The sequence below is a fragment of the Symphodus melops genome, assembly GCF_947650265.1.
Source record: "Symphodus melops genome assembly, chromosome: 16".
NCBI lineage: Eukaryota > Metazoa > Chordata > Actinopteri > Labriformes > Labridae > Symphodus > Symphodus melops.
The window spans coordinates 2,607,967-2,633,662 of NC_136706.1; the positions used below are offsets into that span (position 1 = coordinate 2,607,967).

Consider the following 25,696-nt stretch of genomic DNA (forward strand, 5'->3'; position numbering starts at 1 on the left):
TACAGCTTCCATCAGTGAGGCCTGTTTTTAACGCACACTCTTTTGTTGTGTTTACTTAGAGACATTTAAACAGCTGTAAGTGATCTGGTTAACTTTTGTTGAATGTCTAATAATCTGCTTCATATAAGTCCAATAGTCTCTGTTTTACCACTTCACACACACTTAGTTAGACAATTTCCTTTAAAGCTGTTTAATGCACCACTCTGCATTAACATAACACACATAGATCCCGACTTGATTAAAGAAATAGACACATGATTGTGTAAAGAACAACTTTTAATGTGGTTCTTTACATGATAATCGTTGTGTCTATACATGTAGTGATGAATGCAAAAATAAGTGTTTGTGTTTACATCCAAATCTTTCCGGCTTTAATGGTGCTTACTTAACTTCTGCAGAAAGCATAAATACCAGGAAAATTGACTATTCTGAGACAGCTGGGAATAAAAACCACTCCTGGGTCTCTGGAGAGCGAACTCTGGAAATGTTGGAGCAACTTCCTGGGTGTTGCAATCACAAGCTTGATAGAACTGAAGTCACACAGAAAAACAAACAGTGAGTGTTAAAACATGGCCGCTGCAGTTAAAAACATAAAGGAGGTAAAGACATGCAGAAGGGAAACATCGCCCTCCTGTGGGGAAAATTGGCAGTTTCCATTTTTTGAGTCTTTCAAACTGTCGTTATTTCACCATGAAAATATAAAATTCTGTGATGTTGAACAATCATGACATTTAATTGTTCTGAGACCACCGTCAATCACCTTACAGTTGTTCATCATCAGGATCAGAGGCGTATACATAGATCTACACAAAGGGCATATGTCCGATTTAAAGAGGAGAAAATGTCTGAGTGAGGTCAAGCTGAAAAGTGTGAACAAGGTGTGAAATGAGTTTGGTTCTAAAACTGTTTTAAACAGAATCGTCGTCTTTCTTGATTAAGTGCTGTCTTTTTAATGTTTACACCAAGAGTGAAACTAAACTTGTTTCTTTCTTTCAACATGACAAACAGAAAGCAGAGCCTTCCGCTGGTTCTCTGCACATTGACTGTTTGACCTCTGTGCAGGAAACACCCTGACTTTACGCTGTTCCAATGTGAAACCGCACGCTTTTGTTGTTTGAGATGATGCTAAACCCCGCACAGTGCAGAGCCGTGTGGGCTCTCAGTGTGAGTCATCGGTGATGTTTATGTGTTTTGGATGCTATAAGTGACGTCTGTGGAGGTCAGACGGACGCTGGGACTGAAAACATCTCCCGTCGCATATCCGATAAACAGAACAGACAAAAAGCAAGACAAAGGTCACATCTGTGATCTGCTGCTGCAGCTGCTGAGAGATTGAGTAATGAAATGATCACGGATCGTGCAAATATCAAATGTTTTACTCTGAAGGTTGGGACACAGAATGCAGATGTTTCCTGTTGATATGAGCGAATGATTTCCAACCTAGCATATCTTAAAGAAAACGTCAAACTCTACAGAAGATATCAGAAGCAGCTTTTCGTCCATTTATGATTTTTAGCAAACATTTAGATTTTTTCTATTGAATCGCCTGAGTGCACTTATTTCATTTCCACAGGAAACACAATGTCACAATAAAAGGAAATAACAAATAACAAAAACAAACTAAAGAAGAGTAAATCATGACAACGGCAGCTTTCAGTTCAAAATAAGACTGATGTGACTCGCCATTCACCAGGGCCCTGGATCTTCAGTGGGCCCTGGACCCTCAGTGGGCCCTGGACCTTCGCTGGGCCCTGGACCTTCGCTGGGCCCTGGACCCTCAGTGGGCCCTGGACCCTCAGTGGGCCCTGGACCCTCAGTGGGCCCTGGACCCTCAGTGGGCCCTGGACCCTTGCTGGTTCCTACATCCTCTCCCATTTTGCCCATGCGGTGATCCACCTTTGTGTCTGAGTGCCTCTCTGTCACATCACTTTGTCTCCTGTCATGTTTTATCATTACCAGTAAAAAACAGTAACAAGTTAAAAACCTTTTACGGCAGCTTTCCTGAACTCGAACGTGCTAATCTTATTTCTATTCTTACTTTTATTTGTCGCTCTGTTTGCACTTTTTAAAATGTGTCTGATCTCCTGTTCACTAAATGTAAAAAGAGAACAGTAAACTTTATTTGTAGCCGTATAGATCTGGTTTACAGTAAGTGAATAAAGTGCTACACAAACAGAGTTGATGTGAGATGAAAAATACAACTAATTTGAGCAGTCTGTGAGCACATTTCATATTTTTAATGTCTGACTCCCTAACGGTCTTATGAACCAGAACATGACGAACATATCTATGTTTAAAGGACAAAATAAAGAGGAAGTGCAGACTAAACAGAAATGCTCGTGTTCAGACAGGCTTATCATCTTCAGACAGATGTTTCCCATCTCTCCCTGTGGCCCCTTTCCTGCTTGAAACGTCACCAAACATCCCTGCAGGCTGAGATATCCTGAATTTTCCAAATGTGCAGATTAACGTATCAGATGTTTCCATGTGAACTAGAGTCTGAACAAGAGGTTGCATGAAAGTAAATAACACTACACGACTTTGAGGTGAATTTTAGAGAGGAAGAAAAGAAAGCACATAGCACGCAGTGTTTTCTCCACGTGTCACCTCTGAAGCTCATAAAACACAGCGTGGTGCAATAACAGTGATGTGAGGGGGCGTTTACATTCACAGGTTCACTGTGTGCGTGCTCAAACATCGACCTGCATTCCTTCTTAATCAGAGAACATGTGTCTTAAGGGGAGGGGTTTGTGACTTATAGTGGTGGCACGCCGAGGTGACTCTGAGCAGAGAGGAAATGTGAAGGAGAGAGAGGAGAGAGCGAGGTTTGTTTTTTTGAGTTTACAACTGTTCTTCGATAAGCACAATGGGGAAACGTCTTTTATTCCTCCTTGTTTTGCTCCTCTGTCTGAGTGTTACACTTCAGAAGAAAGGTAAGAGATTCTTTTTAATATTTCTTCACGTTATTTAAGAAACGACTGATCATTTAAACTCGCTCTGACGATCCTGACTGTGTCCTATTTTTTTCTTCTAATTTAACTGTGTTGTGTTTGCTGACAGCTCTGAGGTGGTTTTATTAGTTTTCTGAGTTAACGTTCCTTCAGATGAATCTATAACAACACGCTTCGACCTGCACACTGGTGATTCACTGATTCAATTTTACACAATTCTGCACTATGACACATTTAGTTTCATTAGAATTTAAACCTCACGACTGATGGTTGGACAACAACGGATATGATGGCATCATTACGAAATATCAATATTGAGGGAATAATCAAATCAGTGCTGAACGAGCTGTTAGTCTGTAGTTCAGTAACTGTAAACCAGTATTGAGTCACAGATATGTAAATAAAAATCAATCATTATATTCAGATTCCACGCCATTCAACATTAAAAATGAATAAATGTTTCCAGAAAAGGTTAGATCAATAAATCGACATTTTTTCACTATCAAGAAAAACAGCATAAATGAACTTTAAAACCAAGACATGATTTTGCTTTAAAGCTGCAGTATGTTATGTGGTTTAATTCAAAGAAAATATTTAGCTCAACAATTTTATATTGAAATGCTCCTTTGAATAAATTAGAGTCTGAGCTGCGTCTTCCAGCAACTTCTTTTGTATTCTAGTTTAGAAAAATACATTGACCAGGTCTGACTCAAACAACCAATAAGACTTAACTTATATGGGACTAATCACGTGAATCTGGGAGAACTTTGTTTTGGTTGTTTGGCAACAGTCCTGTTACAAACGTTGTAATAATCTCTGTGTGTCCACCTCGCGCTCGTTTGAATCGTTTCTAATAGTGTTGAAGACAGAAAGGAGAAAAAGAGCAGAGCCACTCCGAGCGCTCAAGCTGAACAACTTTTCAGAAAGGTTTTGTTGAAGTCTCTGACGCTCTCCTCCAAAAATAAAACAGTCCGTGTATCTTTACCGCCTACAGGTCGTAGGCCTATCGTTGACCCACTTCCTCTTTGCTGCTAAAAAAATGAATGAAGCGACCTTCGTCAACAAACTGTTGTCGTAGAGACAGGAAGGACGTGCTGCGCTTCATGCAAACACTCCGTTCAGCTTTAGGAGCTCAGGTGTGACCAGTTCACTGGCAGTCAGCTGCTTTAAAGGTTCACAGTAATGAACTCTACATTTAAGACTGGTAGGTGGTGAAGTGCAGCTGAAAGCAGAGTCAAAGTTCAAACGTCTAAACTGGGACAATTGGAGCTGAGTCATTCTGCACCTCCTGCTGTCATTGGGTTTCTGTACTTTTACTTTCACTTCACTAAAAGTCTCCCATTTATTCTCAATAAAGTTTGATATAATAGGACGTTAAGTTTTGACACAATTAATACTTTTATAAAGATTTGATGTGGTTTTTACTATTTGTCTTTTTTAGTCTTTTAATTTTCTAACAAGAGATAAATCACAGAAACTACATCCAGAATAATGGAGCATCCTAAAATGTGATGAACAATTAAAGGCAGGGTTCGTCATTTTCTCCACACCAACTTTATAAGAATGTGGATGAATATGTCTTTAGGTCCTGACAGAAATTAATAACTCCCGTTCTCTGAGAAAGGAACAAAGAATCTGTGGCAGTTTGTAAGTCTGTAAAAACTGACCAATGTCTGCCACGAGGTAAAATCATGATGAACCAATCACACGCCTCCCTGCTCGTTCTCTTCCCTCACACTCAAAGCCGATGACGGAGTTTAAATATGTAAATATGTTGTTGTTTGTTGTAAGTTGTAAAACAAGTCAAGTTTTTCTTTTTCCTGCATTGAGATAAAGTTTAGTGTTAATTAATCGCTGAATGAGACGTGAGATGACGTAGTTTCTACACAATGCAAACAATGGACCAGTGGCGGTCATGCGTGTGAGTGAGGGGCGTGGCTTTTGGGGGAGCACAGAGGGGAGGGGGTGTGTGCGGACGGAGCGCTGAGGGAATACTACTTTTAAAAACATCACAGACAAACACAACTTTGAAACCATTTTTGAATAAATAATTCTTTGAGTTTCTCAAAGGTCTTTCTCACGTTCAAAGATTATCCTGACCTTTTGCATGTTGTTGTTTTCCTTGCAGGGAAAAAGAGGACTAAAGTGCACAGGAGGAATAGTTCTGAGATTTCTGTCGTCGAGCCCAGAACTTTTAAAGGAGTCCCGAACCCTCAGGCCAGCGTTATTCTCGTCCTAAACGGGACACAGGCGCCCGTTTCAGCTCACTCCCCTCCAGCACTGCGGTCTCTAAGCAACAGCACAAAGGAGTACCTCCTTGGCGCTCTGAGCACGCGGATCATCCCTGCAATATATGTTCTTGTCGTTACTGTTGGGGTCCCGGCCAATGCCGCCATCTTGTGCATGCTCGCCACCAAAATCAGAAAAGTGTCTTCGGCCATCCTCTACAGCAGCCTAGCAGTCTCCGACCTCTTCCTCCTCCTCTCCCTGTTCTTCAAGGCTCACTACCATCTCCATGGAAACCACTGGGTGCTCGGGGAGGCCGCCTGTCGAGTGGTCACGGCCTGTTTCTATGGCAACCTGTACTGCTCGGCCCAGACGCTGGCCTGCATCAGCATCAAGCGCTACCTGGCCGTGGTGCACCCGTTCATGTACAAAAGACTCCCCAAGAGGATGTACACGGCGTGCGTCAGCCTCGCCGTGTGGGGGGTGTTTGGCGCCGCAGTTGTCCCTGAACTCATTGTGCAGCAAAGCTATTGGCTCCCTGAGGTGGGCCGCATGACCTGCCATGATGTCCTACCTCTGGACTACGACTCCCATGGCTTGCTGCTTTACTACAACCTGTTTTTAACCGTTTTTGGCCTCCTGGTTCCTCTCGTGGTTACGGTTGTTTGCTTTGCCCGGATAATCTGCGAGCTGCAGCGATCGCACAATGATTGGGCGATATACATCAAAGCCAGCTCTCTGGTGTTTGGCATCTTCCTGCTTTGTTTCACCCCTGCTGGTGTTCTGCACTTCCTCCATTATGTGCAGCTATTTGCAGATGGAACGGGAAGTCTGTACGTCTATTTTCAAGCAGCAGTGTGTTTGTGCTGCGTCCATGCCTGCCTTGACCCCTTCCTCTTTCTGCTCATGTCCAAGTCTGCAGGATCCAGCCTCTACTTCAGGCCTTTTAAAGGTAAAACGTTGAGCATTTCTCTCTGAGAGAAGGCCGATAACTGTGACCCAAAAAAATCTGACTTTGATTTAGAGTTTGCAGCAGATGTGGGAGTGGGAGTTTCTCTGTGGCTGGAATCCAAAGAGAACGCAAAAAGACCTTTGACATATTTATGACTTGTTGAAGTGAGTGTGACTCTGTGACAGAGAGATGGTTAATGAGATGCAATGTATATACTTTATACTGAAGATACTGATACTGAGAAGTCTTCCTGGTGAAGCATTTATGTTATTGATAGATGACTATAAGTATAGAAAGTCTTTTTGTATTCCTGTTATTATTATTATTATTATTATTATTATTATTATTATTATTACATGTTAAACTGTGATGTCTACTGATCAAATAATCCAAACTTTGTCAAGACTTCTGTTTTTGAAAATGAAACCAATGCAGAATAAATAAATAGAGCTGCTTAAAATAAAACAGTTTCGGTCTCTATAGCTTGTTTGTCTGTTCCGGTTTGGGGTGGGGATTTTTTTGTTTTATAACCGATTCATTATAATCTTATTAAGGGAATTTCCGACAGGTGGATGAATTGTTTGCTAAGGGACTCATTGCTGCTTGTATGTTAGTAGGTTCACACACACACACACACACACGTCATCAAAAACAAACAGGTCACCTTCTGAGACCCCAAACACGTTTAGTATCGACTTTTTGTCGACCTGGTAATCCTCATAATTTAGCACTTCGACTGTATGATACGTTCAGCTGTATTTATCTTTAGAAGTGTGAGCGTTTCCTCTGACCCTCCAAAGAGAGGAACTAACTTAATTGCCCCTGTTACCCCTCCCTCAGTGTGCTGGCATTTCCTGCCAAGGTTGTGACAGGATGAGGGGTGACACACATTCAAACTTCAGTGGAAAACACACACACACAATAGTTTCCCTATAACCGACTTCATCTGTGTGGAAAACATGTCAGAATCAGCTGATCGATTCTAAATATTCCAGTGGAATTAATTTTACAGAGATATCGGAAAGAAAAATCTCAACAAAGGAAAGAAAAACTTGTGTAGGGTTAGCAACAGGAACATCTTCAAGTTCTGAGTGTTCACTATTAAACTCTTGGTTTGCAGTCGGTGTGATATGGAAGCCCAAAGTGACCATACATCAAACATATTTATTCTGTCGAGTCATTTCAGATTGCTTTACGAGATCTCAACACATTTATCTTGTCATCACTGAGTTGAGCAACACAACACAAACATAGAAATAGGACTCAGCTCATTAGTGTGGGCAATGACAGCGTGGCATGTCAGGGTCTGGCCAATCACAGTGCTTTCTAGGTTGCCAAAAAATCTGTTATCCCGAAATGACGAAATAGAGAAACAGAAGAAATCTAAAATTCATTGTTATCAGGGGAAAAGAAGTAAATCAAACGTTAGGCTGCATGTCTGCTTTGGGCTTCCGTAGTTTGACGTCATTGAATCTCAGATAAGACGTGGACTTTATTGAGTTGTGTGTGGCATGATGTCACCCTTTTTATGATATTCATAATGACCTATACAGCTTAATAAAAGAAAGGACTTTGACATCCGACACACCCTCTGTGTGCTGCTTTGTGGCTCCATTTAAACATTTGTCCTTGTGCTACTTTATTAGCATTTAGCATTTTCTCTTAGCCACATGTTATCACACTTCAATTAGATTTAGAAACTTTATCGGCTTTGAAAGGTTTAGGTTTATAATTCAAACTGGAGAAACTCCGGATTTTAATATTGATGTCAGGCTAACAGGGTCTCCCAAGGCCGCCTGCAGGGGTCTTCATCCTTCCTTTTGATTTCTCTCATGGGCGGCCATCTTCTCTGTCCTACTCAAGTGGATAAAACTGTTCAGAAAATTCATTTAAATTTTTAATTTAGTGTATCATGCATTGGATATGGACAGTCAAACCTTTGGAGCAAGTCTTTGTGAATTCTGCATCAATGGCGCCATCTGCTGGTGCAACATGAATGAATTAAAAAAAAAAAATGTCCCACAGCTTTTCAAATGAAACTTTTTATTCAATATGGAGACACCAGAGGAATCCAACTATACACTGCATTCACTTGAGTCTTTCTTATGAAAAATAAATCATATCAAGGACAGGTTTTTTTTTTTTTTTTTACACACACTTCCACACAGAGATTACACAGCAGAGGTTTTCAAATCTGAAGCTTTTTACTTCAGCCAACCTAAACAGTCAATTTACTGTAATAACTGGAAAACCTTCCTGATGCAGATTCGACCTCCCCTGCTGTTAAACACCATGTACATACAGCCTTCTCCCCACTAGCACAGCCTCTAACAACAACCTTTAATCTGTCCATAACGAATCTGACGACACACGAGAATGATACATTCACTTTTGACCCGGAAATCACTTCTGTTTCCCGCTCACGGAGGAACAGAGAACACACCGAAATGGGAAAAAGCACACACAAGAGAAGGACTTCAGTAACAAACATGCAGGATTTGTGTTTGGAAACAGTGACGCAGAGCCAGTGTGTTCGGCTCAGGTGTTGGGTGGAGGAAAGATACAGACAGGCAGAAATAAAGCAGAGACATATCTGGAAACAGTTCCCTTTAGTCAAAGAAGGAAAAGCTGCATGTAGACGGTTGTGTGCTGCACAAATAGGTTTTCCAGAAAAGGAGAATTTAAGTGACTGGAATGAACAGCACTGCACGTTTGTGTTAACTCTTTTGTGTGATTAAATTTTCTCCAGAAAAGAACAAGTCACAGAGATTATTTTACAAATTCCCTTATGCATTTAAACATCGAAACAATTACATCGTAGCAGCAAGAGTCGCGTTCATTAAGAGGTTTTTAAAGGCTCATTTCACCCAAATCCCCCCAAAAAACACATTTTATATTTCAACTCAAGTTACACCTCCTGACACATTTGTTTTTTTCTGTCAAGTTTTCTGTCTGTTAAATTATTTTTTTGCCCTGTCAGCATTGAAAGTTGTCTCTTTTTTGTCTCACAAACTGTTTTTGTTTATATATCTTTTTTTTTTTTTTACATATTTATACATTGATTTTGTTTTTGAATGATCTAAAAGTAACCAGCATACTGATTACCAAAACACTAATCTCTAACAATCTGTAATCAATGTCTATACTGAAATATCTCAACGACTATCTAATGAATTGGCACAATTCTTCGTATGGATATCCATCTTCTCCAAAGGACTTCACACACTGACGTCAATGGTTCCTCTGCAGGTTTTTCTGGGATTTGGGTGAAATGATCCTTTAAGCATGGCTTTTAATTTCACTGAAGCACGGGTTTCAAATCCTCCAAGTTCCTTGGTATAGACTTTAACAAAACTTTCAGCGACGATCACTGCATCTAATAAGGGTTTGTCTGGACACACACGTTCAAACACACTCACACACACACACACACATGTTCATGCACCCTGCAGTTTGAAGAGATGAGATAACCAAAAGAAAGCAGGACAGAGCAGCAAAGCTTCCAGCAAGATTTGGAAGAAGAGACGGGCTCGACAGAGAGAGAGAGAGAGAGAGAGGCACGACATCTGAGAAAGGCCTTTGAGTTTTGGAGGGAGCAGCAGCAAGGCGAGAGGAGATAAACAGAGCAAGAGGACGAGACTGGATGACAAGACACAATAAAGAAACCGTTACAGAAAGTAAAAAAAAAAAAAAAAAAACATGGGGGAAATCAGATGATAACAGCAGAGTATAAATTCTTGTTGACAGATCAGATTGCAAACGAAAAGCGAAGCCCTTCATGGTGAGCTTGGCGCCACGGGACGAACACGACACAGACACAAGAGAGGAAGATAGGAGGCATTCAGACAAAAGGTTTCCAATCCCAAAAGTCTCTTAATGTAAAAGCAGAAAATGTAAACTTCTTTTCACTTTAGAAATGTAGCTGCTGAAGTTGCCGGTTTTCACTACTCTACTACACCGTTGAGATTTTTTTCCTATGGCCTTGTCATTCTTGGAAAGTGCTGCAAAAGGTCTGAACCTCACCGACCTTTAGGCAGCAGAAACGGAAACTGAGGAGGATCTTGAATCGACAAATGATAAAGCATGTCCTCACAGCAATAAATAACATACATAAAAAATAATTTACTAATAAATAATACAGACACAGATCGAAAAAGAAATCACAGAGACAACTGTTATCAAATGATTTGTTCTTTAAAAGATAGTTGAACAGCGAGTTTGATAAGATTAGTTGCTGTTTACAACTCGTGTGTTTCTTTAAAGACATTTTTAGCTTTCGCTCTACTTTAATGTGAAACTCTTCCTTTAATCTGAGCACGATTCAGCAGGATTAGGATCGGGATGTTTGGACCTTCTGCAGCAGTGACATGTGCATTTGAGTGTTGCATGAGCTGCTGATATACCGACTTTATTGAAGCTAAATATGACAGGTGATTTTGGAAGTGACTCCTGTCAGATGCTTCGGGCTAATTGCCACCAGACATCGACACTTCTAACCTTTGATTGTAGTCCAATAAGTCTTTATATCTACAGCTCATCTTAAGTTAAACTGCATTTACTTATACTTCATTATTTATCAGGTATTCTACTCAGAAATAAACAATAATCACTTGTCCTGTAATGAATGTTGAACAAACAATAATTACGGTGCTTATTTCAGCGATGTTTTGGTAAATTATAGTCCACAATGGTTCTTCAGTACGCTGAGTGAATACCTGATAAACAACATACTGCGACGTGCTGAGGTCTACATAAGGACGTTGGCTCGTGTGTCTGGCAGCCGGAGCCCCACCAGCCCGCCGCAGACCAGCACAGACGAGGCCAGCAGGATGGGGATGGCCTTGGTGATGCCAACCAGCGAGCCAAAGATCAGGTTGCCCATCACGGCTGCCAGCTTGCACATCGCGTTGCAGAAGCCGAAACCTGTCCCCCTGAAAAACAAGAAGGCCGAGGACACACAAGAAAAGGGAGAGGCTCAGGTGTTGCTATTTCGTTTTGTCCCCTGGGAACTTTAAGTAATCGCTGCTATGCTCTACATTTCCAACACGTAGCCTTCTTTGAAACCTTAAAATCATGTTTTAATAATTTAGTTGTTTCAGAGAAATAAGAGAAATGGTATGACCACTAAACAGGATCTGACTTGATGTATTACTGACTAAATGACTGACTTATATGAGGATCATTGGTGTGCAGACTTACTATTAAAGCCATTCTTAAAGCACTCCTTCAGTATTCATATCATCTATAAATCCATGTTCCTGATAAGATAAGGTAAAGGTGTGAACGCCAGTCAACTGAAAAGCTTTAATTGCCGTTCATTCATGACAGGTCATGTGACCTACCTCCTGTCTGTCGGGTAGAGCTCAGTAGTGACCACATCCAGCGAGTTCCAGGCAGAGATGCTGAGGCCGTTATAGAGACAGAGCATGAAGATCATCATGGACTCGCTGGTGCCGAACCAGAGGAAGAAGCAGCTGATGCCCGACAGCACCATGGAGCCTCCTGCAGGACGCAACGCCACGTCAAAGAAAGACTCAGGAAATACAACAACATTACGCATGGCCCCAAAGAAGAAGAAAATCTGACAATAACCTGAGGGGATATTATACCGTACCTAACATGCTGAGGCGTCCTATTTTGTCCATGAGTAGTGCGGAGACGATGTTCCCAGGCAGCACGGCCAACGTCCCGAGGAAATTGACGAAGTAGACCCAGTAGGCGCTGTAATCGTCGTCAAACGTCATCTGACAGCCCGTCTTGTTGTGATGGAAGGAGCTGTTGATTACCCTCGAGTTCGTCAACTTGGAGTCGTCGATGTCTGTAAACGTGGAAGATGAGAGTTCAGTTTTCAATCTGTTTAAATGATGCACGAGGATGAATTTCATATCGTTAAGGCTTGGTTTACTGTACAATCTCCAAAATAGCGTATCCCTTTTTATTCTGTTGTTTCAGGGACTTAACGCTCTGGCTTCTGTTCTTCTTGCTGCTAAAGCTTACAGTGTTATAAATCACAAGGAAATACAGTCTTTTTTATCTTATTGGTAGCCTAAGGACAGACTATAAAACTTCTCAACCCGATGCATGTGTTAAAAAAAGGCCGTTGACTCAACTTGCAGAATTTGTTACCCCTTGAATAATTTCGATATGTGAGGCCCCTGACTTCCTGCTTTGATAACAGACTTTATATGGTGAAAAAGTGGCAGAAATTTAAATCACATTTTGTCGGTCATCTCTGGTCGGGGGTTCGATCCCCAGCTCCTGCAGACGCCTGTCTGATAAATCGTCTGGCAAGACACTTAACTCCAAGTTTCTCCTCCTGCTTTGTCAGCGCGTGCGTGTGAATAGGTTTTATTAATGCTGATGGACACTTTAAATATCAGCCTTGACCATCAGGTGTGACCTGCTTTGAGTCCATCTACATTTACTGACCGACGTCTTTCAGCTGGTTGTTCATTCTTAACTACATGCATGTGGTGCCATGTGTATATTCTGCGTAGTTCAAGTACCAGTTCTCTCTCTGTCCTTATAAAAGGAAAGGTTTATTAATAAACTCCAGCAGCTGTGTCGGAGAGAGAACCTCCTCCTCTCTCACCTCTGCCCCCCCTCCCTCCGTCTGTCTCTCCTCGTTTGTCTTTATCCTCCGCTCTCTAGAGGCACACTGCCGCGGGCAAAGAGACTGCATTTCCCAGGGGGCATTACCAGCAACCTGACGTGCCCTTACTGTTTCCATGTTCAGCTCTTTTCCCCGAGCGCTGTGGGGAAATATTTTTTTATTTTCCACCCGGTGCTCCCACATGGTCTGAATCAGCTGCAGTTTCTCTCTGAACATCCTGCCTGTGTTTGTATCAGCAGCAAAATGATTAGACAGCAGCACACAAGCTGGGAACACTTGGATGTTTTGAAAGCTGATAGATTTGTTACACATGAATCAGCAAGTAAAAAAGAGAAATCTAATTTAAATGTAGCTGCACATAAGAATCATATTGATGCACCTCGGTGTCTGGAAAACAACGCGCTGAATAAAAGCCATTAACCCAGGAGTGTTTTTCTAGTTATATATTTCCATTTTCACGAGTCTGCAGCTCAGACTGGCTCAGTTTCTCTGTTAACCACAGTCGCCTGAGTTCAGAAAGGCAATCTGTGCAGGGCCAGAGAGGTCAAGCAGTAATTTAGTGGCATAAAAGCAAAGCCATAAATGCTGCAGCTTTATTCCCCTTTAGCCAGAAGCTTGAACGCTAGACCGAAAATGAAGTGTCAGAAAGACACACAGACGCTGAGCGAGACTTATGTGTGACGTATAAGAAGATCGAAGGCGATTGGTTGGCGGAGGACACTCACCCGTGTTGTAAAAGAAGGAGTCTACGATGGTGCAGTTTGTGAAGGAGGAGCCGACGGAGGAGACGTCTTCAAAGTAGCAGTTAATAAAAGAGGAGTCGATGAATTTTACCGCCTTGAACTTCATACTAATAAACCTGGAAAATGAAGGAGAGACGTAAGAGATGGAGGCAAGAGGCAACGTGCGGGGTGGAAAAAATGAAGCCGAAGAAGCAGCCTTAAAGCTCCTTTGAGGAACGTTTGGTTTGTTTTGATTTTGTCTCCCCCCTGTGGACAAAACAAGACTTAAACACATCCTGCTGTCATTTAACAATCAGTCTTATCACTCGATGAGAGTCCTTGCTGTGACTACAATAACATAATGATAAATTGTATATTTGAAGTGCAAACTGTTACGTTCAACTTGAACTTTTCAGAGTTTGCAGACGCTTGTTGCATGCTGCTTCGCACAGCATCGTGCTTCTGGTCTTGATTCACTCTCTTATTAAAAGGTGCATTCTGGTCTGCAGCGAGGAAGGAAAAGAACAAACGTGAACGTGTCGATGCATCTTCTCTGTGGCCTTTTGTATCAGAGAGAATCATAAGCAGGAGCAGCAGGAAAAGACGTGTGTGTGTGTGTGTGTGTTTACGGGTGAAACGGAGGGAGAAAGAAGGATGGAAAGAGAGGAGAAAGAGAGATAAGGCTTTTAATTTCCTGGCTGTGCAGGAGATAAAGGAGGGAGGATTAATATTAGTGGCTGCTGTGTGTTGTTTACGGGAATGAAGAATAGTGCTGCAATGCATGAAAAGACGCTTTAACCCCAGAAGTGTGCACGGGGAGGCTCACATGTTTGGATCACAACATCGAAGATCGTTTTTTTTTTTACTTGTCACTGTCAGAAAAAGTGAAAATGGGAGAAGAAGTTTTTCGTACCTGTCGTTTAAAAAGGCCCCGTTTCTGTGGATCTGGTTCTCGAGGGTGAAGTTAAAGGTGAAGTCTTCGATGCGTTCGTTGTTGTGGAGCTTTACTCTGGACGCGTACTCGTCGGCCTGCAGGTGCTTGATGACGTCCGGGAACCAAACAGAGAGTCCGTAAAACCTGCACACACAAACATCTTTAAAAACATGGCGTCTCTGACCACGTCTGACAGAAGGACTCAGTTTGAACAACGCTGTAATTATTTTCTTCCTCCGAGACGAATTTGATCAAAACATTTCTAAATTTGTCTTTTATTTGCAAATTCTGGTTTGTGTTCATTTTGGCGCCCCCTGTAGGCACATCTTTGTCCTGAACATAGAAAAGTATTGTCCACTGACACTTCTGACACACATCTCCCCCTGCTTTGGTTCACCAGTCGAAAAGCTGTCTGACACTTCCCCTCCTGCAGATATACAGGCTCAGGCTGTAGAAGATCATCATCATCATTTGTGTAGAACTGTAGCACAACTTTTTTCTTTTGTTGTGGAAAAATGTTTTGAGAAATTGATTCCATCTCAAACCTTCAGCTGACCAAATATAAATCTGTTCATCCTGAAGTCAAAGTGAACATTTCCTCCACTTGTTTTCTGAGATAACGCATTCACAAAAAGGCCGTCATAAGGTCAGAAGGACGGACGACCTGAGAACACGATGTGTCACCAAAGACCACGACCGTCTCTGGTGAAGATAGAAACACAACCTCAAACAGCCTGCTGTAATATCATTTAATAAATGACTTTGTTTGCAGCTTAACACAAACGCTTTTGTGTCTCTTTTTCAAAAGATTCTGCTTAAGGCTAAAACTTTCCGACACATTCGTATTGTATTTCATTAAAGCAGCCAGCTGAAGGAACGCAGGATGACACCTTCACTCTAATAGCTTCTCTCTCTCTCTCTCTCTCTCTCTCTCTCTCTCTCTCTCTCCAATCTCACCTGTCAACATTCATCAGGAGGACACGAGTGAAGCAGCATCAGTGCTCAACACTTCACTGACACCGATGTGAAGCTGGAGAGTAACTCTGCACAGTATCGCCCAGGGCGTATTTAACATGAAGACAGTGAGCAAGAATAACATTCAAAAAAAAAAAAAAAAAAAGGAGATGAAAAGACGTCTCACCCGAAAGACAGAGTGAACCAGACGACAGCCAGTTTTACAGTGTTGTCTTTCACCGGGTAGTCGAAGCATTTCATGAAAGTTTTCCAGATCTGAAAGAAAAAGAAAAAAAAAACATTTTTACTCAACTGAAGTAACTCAACCTAAACAGCTTGGAACAAGTAAAAACAGCATCTCACTCCTCTGAGCTCAGCCTTGATCTTGAAGAGGACCTTGAGAACCGGGTTGGCTGACTCATTCTGCATCTCCACCAGCTCGTCCAGCTGTTTGGGGATTTTGATCCTGTTCACCTGCAGGGGGAGACACTGATCTGTCACCTGCGGATGGCACTGCAGCAGCGAGGACGACCTGCGTGTGTGTGTGTGTGTGTGTGTGTGTGTGTGTGTGTGTGTGTGTACTCACAGTGAAGACTCTCTCCGGCTCTCCGCGGGCTCGCATGTTGGTGTCATGGATCTGTTTGAGCACCATCCAGGCCTCGTCGTGTTTACCCATCTAGAGATGGACAGATACTCAATGTTGCTCGTGCGAACACATCGGGAGCTTTCAACTAAACCTGAAGAGGCTGAAGTTATCAAACCTGCTGAGCCGTTTACTGGGTTTTAACTTCAATAATGTTACTCAGATTTGGTTTGACATGAGAGGAGGAGAGGAGGAGAGAGGAGAGGAAGGGAGGAGAGGAGATGACAGGAGAGGAGAGGAGGAGAGGAGGAGAGGAGGAGAGGAGAGGAGAGGAGGAGAGGAGAGATGGGATCATCTTTGCTTATGATTAAAATAACTATTTTTTTTCCCACACATTTCTGAGCAGCTTTCTGGAGTACTCATCAAGCAACATCAGTCAATAAAGCAATAAATATGACCACATGATCATCACTGAGGTATTAAAGACAGAAAAGCAGCTTTAAGTATGTCTATGATTTTAACACCTAGGACAGCTCAACACGTCAGGGAGGCACCACAAACCTCTGCTTCAACACAAAGATGCTCCGTGATAAATAAGCAGCCATCTATCTGCCTGCAGGCTAATTTGAAGTCACAAAGGTTTTGATATTTTCTCGGATGTCTCCAAGAATCCTTATCACAGCCATTAACAGTCATAATAGAGCTGCTGCTGGCGTCACAATGCTGTGCGTCTCTCTCTCTTACCTCCAGGTAGAAGCGGGGGCTCTCAGGCATAAAAGTGAGAGCGACCACGGCCGACACGCACGGCAGCGCACACACCACCACAAACACTCTCCAGCTGTGGAACTGGTAGGCCGATCCCATGCTGAAACTCCAGCCTGCACGGAGAGAGAGAAACACACTCACATAAAATCAGGAAATAACGCATCGAGCCAGAGTTCAATCCAGTTACTAATGTGTCTTCTGGTCGCTCAAGTTCAGCTCGAAGGCAGCAGGTTTTATGTTTTAAAAGGTATCGACAAACATTCATGATGATTTCTTTAAGTTTATGAAATTAATTAACCTGCAGGTCAGCTAATACTCCGGAGTCAGCGCTCACTGTCTGTCTTTAATCTCTCTCTCTCTGTTTGTCTCTCGGTCGTTCTCTCACTGGGATCTCTTTATCAACGCCAACAGAGACGAGAAAAGGAACCATTCCTCCCTCTGTGTAAAATGTTCTTATATTACTGAGGTGTGAATATTACGGTTGTTGATAGATGCACATCTTTCACTGTCTATGCTGCAGCTTCAGCCTGACTGTCCTTTAAAAAAGGAGATTTAATGTAAGAGATGAAACTAAACCCCTTTTGTTCCAGGCTGTAAACTTGTTTATTTCTACTGTTAAAGTTGTGATTTTAATGAGGGACCTCAGGAGGGATCCTTCGGGTTTTGTAGCCAGCCTCCTGTGGACACTTGAGGAGCTGCAGTTTTTTTTTTTCCACCTTCACGTTGGCTTCATTTTTCTTCACTGGAGGTTGCTGCTTGGACCAAAGACGTTAAATATTGTAAGTTTGAGCATTTCAGCACCATGGAGAGAGACACAGAGCTACAGGCCTTTTGTTCCCGGTTTGGATCCTGAGAGGTCTGCATTTAAAGGCTTTACTCCCAAAAGGGCGGAAAGGCAGTCAGTGAAGAAACATCAGCTGAAGGAGAAAAACATCGAACAGGAAGAGCGAAGGTAAGGTAACTGGAATCACGTTTAAGGGCTTGAACGCCTTTCAACACCAGATGACATGTTGTGTTTTTACACCGTGTTGTTCTGAAGTATGTGTTCATCAGGTTCTGGTAAAATGGCTGTTTGAATAACCTTTTCATGATGCATTTCTTTTATAGCCTGATGTTCTTTCTATAAGTCGTCATTACAATCAAAGTTTAGTCGTAGTTTCAAACCCTAAAAACTCCGAACCCCAAAACATGTCCATGGACCTGATTTGTGCGTGTGTGTGTGTGTGTGTGTGTGTGTGTGTGTGTGTGTGAGAAGCTATTACACAAAATAAAACAATGCACTTTGTTAAAAATGTCTTTGACTTTAATGAGACTCTTTTTACAGCAGGCGTTTTATTGTGTTTAAATAAAAGCACAGGTGTTGCTCTTAAACTTAACAATGGCCGCCTGCGTGCGATCCACAACAACACAGCTTTGAAACGAGTCCTCGGAGGCTCGTTATAAAGTGAGAAAAGCTCCCCAAACAACATGAAGCTTTGACTGGTCAAGTCTTACATTTCATGCAACTGTTTCAGAAATGATTAGTCTTAAAAATAATGTTTTTTTGAATGAGATTTAAAGTGCTTTTTAAAACTGTTTGAGGAAATTGTTCAAGCTTGCAGCTCGTCTGCTGCAATCTTCACAGTCTTTTGCCTTTTTCTCTGCTGAAGGAGAACATCTGCTTAATCACGAAAATATCTGACATGTTAGTTTGGTTTTTTTTGTCTCCACAGGAGTCCCAGCACGCCATCGATCAACAAGCTCAGTGCGAGTAACAACATGTGACGGAGCGCTTTAAGTGTGTCATGTGACCATGCGGGCTCAAATTCATTTACAGAATCTGTAAACTGTATCACGAAAAGTAGGTTTTCATGGACAGAGAACTGGTGTGTGAGTGTGCGTGTGTGTGTGTGTGTGTGTGTGTGTGTGTGTGTGTGTGTGTGTGTGTGTGTGTGTGTGTGTGTGTGTGTGTGTGTGTGTGTGTGTGTGTGTGTGGGGCCTGCGGGGCTGCTCCAGCCTGTACCAGTACAAACCTCATTAGGGGGATTATAGCTTTAATGGACTGGAGGGGACGGCTGACTGATTCAGATACTCAGCAAGATTTATGTTCCTACTCTTCAGTAAGCGAGCACGGCTGAGACACACACACACACACACACACACACACACACACACACACACACACACACGTGCATGCTCTGTCCTTGGTTTGTGTTCAGTGCAGTGAAATCATAGAGTCAAGGCATGTGCATGAACACACCCATGCAAAAGAATTCATAAAGAATACAGCGCCTTGCTGCAACAAATACACGAGACTCAACGACGCACACATTTCACCTCTTTTTTTTTCTTTCACCTTTCAGTCACATTGTCGTACTCTCAAACTCGTCTCCCACCCTCAGACCAACCTCCCCGTCGTCTCCTCGAGCCTCTGAGGTCAACGCAACAAAATTATAACAAGTGTTCAAAACAATGTGCACACCTCCAAACAATGTGCACACCTGAACCTGCTGGGACCTTTCATCAGTAAGTCCCTTCACGGGGGTTTTAGGGGGGCCGCCGCTGCTGGATCAGACCGCCAAAGAGAAATCACAGCTCACCCTCTCCCTCCACCCGAGCTTCATACCACCGCAGTGGAACTCTGCCGCACAACATCAACATGACTCAACCTGTCACCATTCACATCACATGAACACACAGGGACACACAGACACACACACACACACACACACACACACACACACACACACACACACACTAAATTCTCTTTACTCCATCTGGAGACCACCGAATGAAACGGACCCGCTCTCCTTCTGCTCGTCTCTTCTCTTCTCTCAGTTATCTTTAATATTTATTCCTCATGTTTTTGTCACGTCTTGGGACGTTGAAGTCTAGACTTGTTGATGTCTCAGTGTTTTTAGTCTTTACTGTCCTCCTACTTTATTTTTTTTGTCATCTCTAGCACTTGTAACATTTTCACATTCAAACAAAAAAAGATTTTTCATTATTTTTGAAATCCCACATAGAAAATGCACACACACACACACACACACACACACACACACACACACACACACACACACACACACACACACACACACACACACACACACACACACACACACACACACACACACACACACACACACACACACACACACACACACACACACACACGCCTGCACTGTACTGGCTTGTGTTGAATGAACACACTGCGACAAAAACCCCCACACACACCACTTTTAAAAAACGAGGATGCACAGTTACATGGTTTCAAAATCTAATAGTTCCTTCATGTTGAAAAGAGACAAAATGACACACACACACACACACACACACACACACACACACACACGCTCTGTCCTTGGCTTTTACGTTGTGAAATCGTAAAGCAAAGGTATGTGCATGAACTCAGAGGCAGAAATGAATACAAGAAAAAAAAGCACCTTACACAAAAAGGATGCACAATTCTATTTTCTTTGAATTTAACTGTTCTTTTATCTTGGAGAGAGACAAAGTCACACACACACACACACACACACAGTGCTCTGGCCTTTGTCCACCAGTCAATGCAAAGAGCACTGCGGCGGAACCTATTACCCACACACCACCGCGTCCTGCAGAAAAAATGTGTTAGGACACTGGCGTCTAATCAATTGACCTCAATTATGAGCCTGAGCCGAGGCGCTCACATTCGCTCACATGAATAAAGTTTGTGATGAGAGTGAGAGAGACGCACGCACATCTGTGCAGAGAGCTTCGAGATGGGAACTTACTTCTTGAAACACTTGTGTGTGGGTTTTTCTTCACATGTTAGAAGGAAGTTTGTTCTCGATGTTGCGACTCACCTCCGGATATAAACGTTTAATCGACCGGAGGCTCAAACATTATAGAGTCACCCACTCAGGGAAAAACAGACACAGGAGACATCCAGGCTCAAACTCCACTATCACTGATCAACGTGGCCTTAAAAACGCCAAACAAAGAATCCTCCTCGCTCATCCTCCTTTTTTTAATACTGTTTCTCCTCCTTTCTCTCTTTATTTCCCCCTTCAGCTGTATCCCTTCACCTTTCCATTATCCCCGACACAGGCCACATAAATCACCTCTCCTTCCCCCCTCTCTTGTCCTCCTAATCTCCTCCTCTGCTCCTCTTCTCCTCGTCCACACTGCACTGATTTCATTTCGGCTCGTTTTTGTTCACACGCCTCCTTTTCTCTTCCTATAATCCTCCACTTCTGTCTCAAAATGTTTTCCTCCTTTTTTTCCCCCTCCCTTTCATTTTTCCACATGAAGTGAATAACGATGTGATTCTGAAGGGTTTTTTTCTCTGGTGAGTTTGAAGTTAGAAATGATAAACTGGCGGTGGGTGAAAATAACAAGTTTGGATCTTCCCCGTGTAGGTTGACATATGCTTTGTTATTTCTCCTCCCGCTGTTATTGTCGGAGCCTCCACCCACACCGCCACCTGTTCTGTATTTGCGAGCGCCCTGCAGGGTCTCCGTTTCTAAGTTAAGCCTCACGACTATGGGGAATTGTTTTGCAACGTTGCGATGTATGTGCATCACTCCAGTGGGGAGCGTCGCGAAGAGCCGAGCCGTTCTGTCGACTTAATGCCGTTTCTATTCGCTGTGATATTTAAACTGGTGATGCGAGTGATTCCTGACAGTGGGAAGCTTCAGTTTGGAGGTGGAGTCTGTGAAGCTGAAAGCGGATTTATTTGGAGACGTTTTGGCCACGTTACACACTCTCCAGATCCTGCCTCTGAATACTGTCTGAGGTGTGTTTGTAGATCATAAGTCTGTTTGTATCTGAGCAGCTGGAGAAGAGTTCCTCTTCCTTTAACTCTAAAAATGGAAGCTACGCTTTGAGCCTCTAAAAGCGCTATATAAATGTAACATTTTTTTTAATTATTATTATTTAATTGTGTTTATGCTGCATAGAAAAGATTGATATTATATACTTTGTAGGTTTTATATCTACTTTAATTCACCCTTGCTAGAAGAATTGAAGTTTTTCCAGGCTTAAAAGGCTGTTTTCTGAGCTATAGGACTTGGACCGGCCTTGATCCCCAGTAAGACTCCTTTGTTTGTTTTCAGGTTTCCCAGCAGAGTGTAAATGAATAACAGCAGAGTGCCTCAAGTCTTTGTTTCATCTTACTCTGTGACTTGTTCTGGTCTCGCACCGAACCACTTTTGATTTCAAAGTCGAAAGACACATTCACAAAGTTGGAATAAAAATCACCAGAGTTCTGTTCGAGTCGGGGTGCTCTCCTGTGTGGGAGAGAATTGCAGCGGCTCTTGAAATCCCTCATGAGCATGCGAACGCTAGCGAGCTCCCAGGTGAGATTTCGAGTTCTGACCGGGAGTATAAAATGAACCATTATTCTCTGGGTTTCAAGGACCAGCAATTTCTGTCCACCTTTTTCCTCCTCATGCACTCCAATCATAGAACTAAAGGGAGGAGGTGGAAAAGAGGAATTCTTGCTATCTCCACACCTCCACCAGTTTCTCCTCCTTTTTGCTTTTCTGCATATCAGTTATAGTTTTACATTCCCACCAGGTGCATGATGGGAAATAATCCCAAGAGGCATTCATTTGTAGTTAGGGACCCTGCAAGATCGTCACTATTTGCAAAATCGTAGTACAACTTTTTCCAGGTCTTCCGGCGTGTGGAAGAAGGAACATGGAAGGAACATGCAACACACACTTTGACCACACTCATGCGCTCATACACTCGCCCTTTTAAAAACGCTGCTTCACCCCTGAGTGCAGGCATCATAAAAGCTGGTATTCCAGTCCTCTTTGTGTTTTTAAGCCAGGTGACAACGTTCAGTGCTGAAAAATGCAAAATCCGTCCGTCCTTCGAGGGTCTGTTTGAGGCCGGCCGCAGGATAAGTGTTATTAAGAATAACACGTGCATCGTTTCATACATTTATATTTTCCCTTGATTGGATTTTGTTTTGTTCAATCAGCAGAACTTAACCACTGTCTCCCTGATGACTCTAAAGATCTGTTCACCTCACATCAGTGTGTTGGTATGGCTGTGTTACTCACCATAGTGCGGTATAATGGCCCAGGCCATGGCGGAGGCGTAGATACCTCCGATCATCCAGAACATGCAGAGCCAGCTCAGATGCTCTCCTCTCTTCTCCCGGGCCAAAACCTCTGCAAAGTACGAGAACACGATGGGCACGGCTCCACCGATCCTGCAAATGAAAGAGTAGTGTTATTAGCGCTGTGTGCTTGAGTTCTCAACCTTCACTTTAACAGGATTAATACACGTCAGGATAGATTCATGGTCACGGAGAAACATTGAGAGAAGGAAAAGCTGCTTTTTTTAATTCATTAACTCTGAATGTGAAACATGTTTGTCAGTCTCTCTGCTCTGTGACCCAGGCATAAAACGCGTGTGCCTGAAGTGCCTGTTAAAATGGAGTAAATATTTTCAGCTATGCTGCTATCATAATGCTCCTGCAGAAGAGGGCTTAATTGGTCTGGGGGAGCTGGTTTCTATAAACCATTTTAAAAATCAATGAAAGGCCTTGGAGGAAGGTTTGACGACGTCTGTCTGCTGATTGGTCGATCTGTGTTTGTAATTTTCCGTTATTTGTGTTGTGTTTGTTGACTTGTTTTTTAGATTGATTGATGGGGAGGTTATGATGATGTGAATGCTTCTCCAGAGGCCACATTGACGTTGACGTTAGTGAGACTGTATGGTCTAAAGTCTGGGCATCGTGTCAAACAAGTCTCCATTCAATCCCACAGCAGTTTCTGCTGTTTTCCATTATATAAGACTCTCACTCTTTTCTTCTCACCTTTTTTTTATTTTTTTTTTAGTTTGATCATCGAGCTTCATAAAGTTTGTAGCTTGAACAGATTGTAATATTATGGTCTGCAGACGATATTCCCTCAACTGTTTGCATCTAATTCAAGCATTCAGAGCGTGAGGTACAGAGAGAGAGAGAGAGAGAGAGAGAGAGAGAGAGAGAGAGCACACGGCTCCTGTTTTATGAGAAAAATATCAATGTTACATAAACCAATAAATCTGACTGATTAACTCAATGTTCATTCGAATCTGACCTTTTTCTTGTTCGGATATCTTCTGCTAATGAATCTTGTATTTGTCTGACCTTTGCAAAATACAATACATTCAGGAAGTGAAAAATCTTTAAGTACATTTTGCTCCCATGTTTCCCTAAAAACCAAACTTGTGCGATATGACAAATAAGCAGCTAGACTCTCCCTTCTCCCCGATTTCTCTTCGAGTTGGCATCTTATGGAGACAGACGTAACGAGGTGGACAAAATGAGACACGCAGATCGTGGTCAACTTTGCAACATCAGCTAATCGAATTTCTCTGAGATTAAAGGTTGTAAAAAAAAAAGAAAAAAAGGAAAGACAAAGAGCGAATCCTCACCTTCCACAAACAAACTCCTAAACCTCTTTTTTACTACCACCATCCCTTTGCACATGCATACAGATTGAGAATTAATTAGTGGTATAAATACTAAAGCTACTAATTAAATGTTTTTACGCACAGCCATTAAGGAAGAAGCTGTTATTTTTGGGACAAATCTCGCTGCTTATAAAACTGTAATTAAACAGCGAACTGTGTGCAAATCAGACGACTCTGCTGCACGAACAGAGAGGATTTACTGTGTGCAGTCAAAACAGGCTGGCTCATATGATCAACACTTCATACCTGCATACATGAAAGGACTCTGTTTGACCAGGCAGACTGAGTGGGAGTGGGTACTTGCTTTTTGCAGTCGCTCTGAAGAGGACTTTGCATGGACATGCTAAATAGCATAATGCTAGGTGTTGAGGTGACCTTCATTTGTCAAATCTGAGCAGAGATGTTAACCCCACAGAGATTGGAGAGCGTGTCTTTTCTAAAAGGATGCGGGCAGCCAAGCAGACCACGGCGGCGCTCAAACCCACAGATGTTCATTTACTGTACTCGGCTCATTTCTGCAAACGCTTTGTCTTTTTTCCCTTTGCTCCCCACACTCAGGGGACGAGGAGGGGGAGAGTGCCAGGCTGACCTCTTGTCAGCTAGTCTGACTTTGGAAGAGAAGAGACAGCGGGGAAACCAGTGGGAGAGGGAGAAGACCTGAGAGACACTTCAGTGGTGGAGATTATTCAAGCCGACTCACCCAAAGCCAGACACCATGCGGCAGAGCAGGAACATGCTGTATCCTTGGACGAAGGAGGAGAGGAAGGAGAAGAAGCCGTTGACAGACATGGATATCAGCAGGCACTGCTTACGGCCCACCTTGTCCGACAGGCCGCCCCAAAAAAAGGCCCCGAACATCATTCCCAGATACACGATGCTGCCTGGGGACAAAGAGGAAGAGACGAAAACGATCTCAACCATCTGGAGTCAAAGAAGAAGCTGCTGAATGGAGAGAAAAAACAAATGACACTTTGAAAAGAGGAAACCGTTTGCATTATTTCTCAGCTGTGCATCGTTCCCAAAACACACACGCAGCATCAAAACCAAACTAATGTCCCAAAAACCTGGACAGCTCTCTGCATCAAATCACACTTTGGTTCTTCCTTTGTATTTGTGCAATTAAAAAAAAGCTTTCATTTCCTGAAATGTGAAGCAGACAGAAGACGGAGAGGATGGACTTATACTGAGAGTATAGTGACACATTTAAGGGTTCGAAAAACTTGGTAAAGTGCGTTTTTTTGTTTCCATCATCATTTTTCAAATGAACGTCTGCGTTGGATTTTAGCAGCTGGAGAGCCGGCGACATTTTTAATCCCAGATTTGTTCAGCAAAAATGACACATGGCTGACATCGCAAACATGAACTTGTTCTGTTGGTTTGGGCTACACCTGGTGACACTGCAGGTATACCAGGTCTGGTTGTACACACACACACACACGCACACACACAGCAGACACATTAACCTGCTGTGTGTTCCAGGTTCATCAGCCGAGTAACACAGAGCTCAGACAGAAATTCGTCGTGTTGTTTCCCAGCTATCGACAGAACGCTGAGAGGTC

The 25,696-nt window shown here is 42.7% G+C and overlaps 2 protein-coding genes across 7 annotated transcripts in view; one reads left to right on the forward strand and one right to left on the reverse strand.

Moving 5' to 3' along the window:
* The first annotated feature begins 2,805 nt into the window (after positions 1-2,805).
* On the forward strand, positions 2,806-7,716 carry LOC306837565 (proteinase-activated receptor 3-like). Its single transcript, XM_079365285.1, has 2 exons — positions 2,806-2,933; positions 5,080-7,716. The coding sequence occupies exons 1-2, from the start codon at positions 2,867-2,869 to the stop codon at positions 6,153-6,155; spliced, it is 1,143 nt and encodes a 380-aa protein (XP_079221411.1). The 5' UTR covers positions 2,806-2,866; the 3' UTR covers positions 6,156-7,716.
* A 2,074-nt stretch (positions 7,717-9,790) lies between these two features.
* LOC306837564 (synaptic vesicle glycoprotein 2C-like) overlaps positions 9,791-25,696 on the reverse strand; it is a 35,942-nt gene continuing 20,036 nt past the window's right edge. For all 6 annotated transcript variants that reach the window (XM_079365284.1, XM_079365280.1, XM_079365281.1 and 3 more), the window contains 11 exons: positions 24,838-25,018; positions 22,736-22,887; positions 16,680-16,813; positions 15,939-16,028; positions 15,716-15,826; positions 15,540-15,628; positions 14,378-14,542; positions 13,468-13,601; positions 11,744-11,947; positions 11,472-11,631; positions 9,791-11,060 (listed from right to left, as the gene is read on the reverse strand). In XM_079365284.1, the coding sequence (XP_079221410.1) occupies positions 10,877-11,060; positions 11,472-11,631; positions 11,744-11,947; positions 13,468-13,601; positions 14,378-14,542; positions 15,540-15,628; positions 15,716-15,826; positions 15,939-16,028; positions 16,680-16,813; positions 22,736-22,887; positions 24,838-25,018 (1,604 nt within the window). In that variant the 3' untranslated portion in view covers positions 9,791-10,876. The remainder of the gene's footprint in view (positions 11,061-11,471; positions 11,632-11,743; positions 11,948-13,467; positions 13,602-14,377; positions 14,543-15,539; positions 15,629-15,715; positions 15,827-15,938; positions 16,029-16,679; positions 16,814-22,735; positions 22,888-24,837; positions 25,019-25,696) is intronic.

Excerpts from the sequence above, each read along its gene's own strand:
- LOC306837565 (XM_079365285.1), top strand. The coding sequence starts at position 2,867 with ATGGGGAAACGTCTTTTATTCCTCCTTGTTTTGCTCCTCTGTCTGAGT. Across the intron at positions 2,934-5,079 it reads TGTTACACTTCAGAAGAAAG|GGAAAAAGAGGACTAAAGTG; the intron begins GTAAGAGATTCT and ends TTTTCCTTGCAG.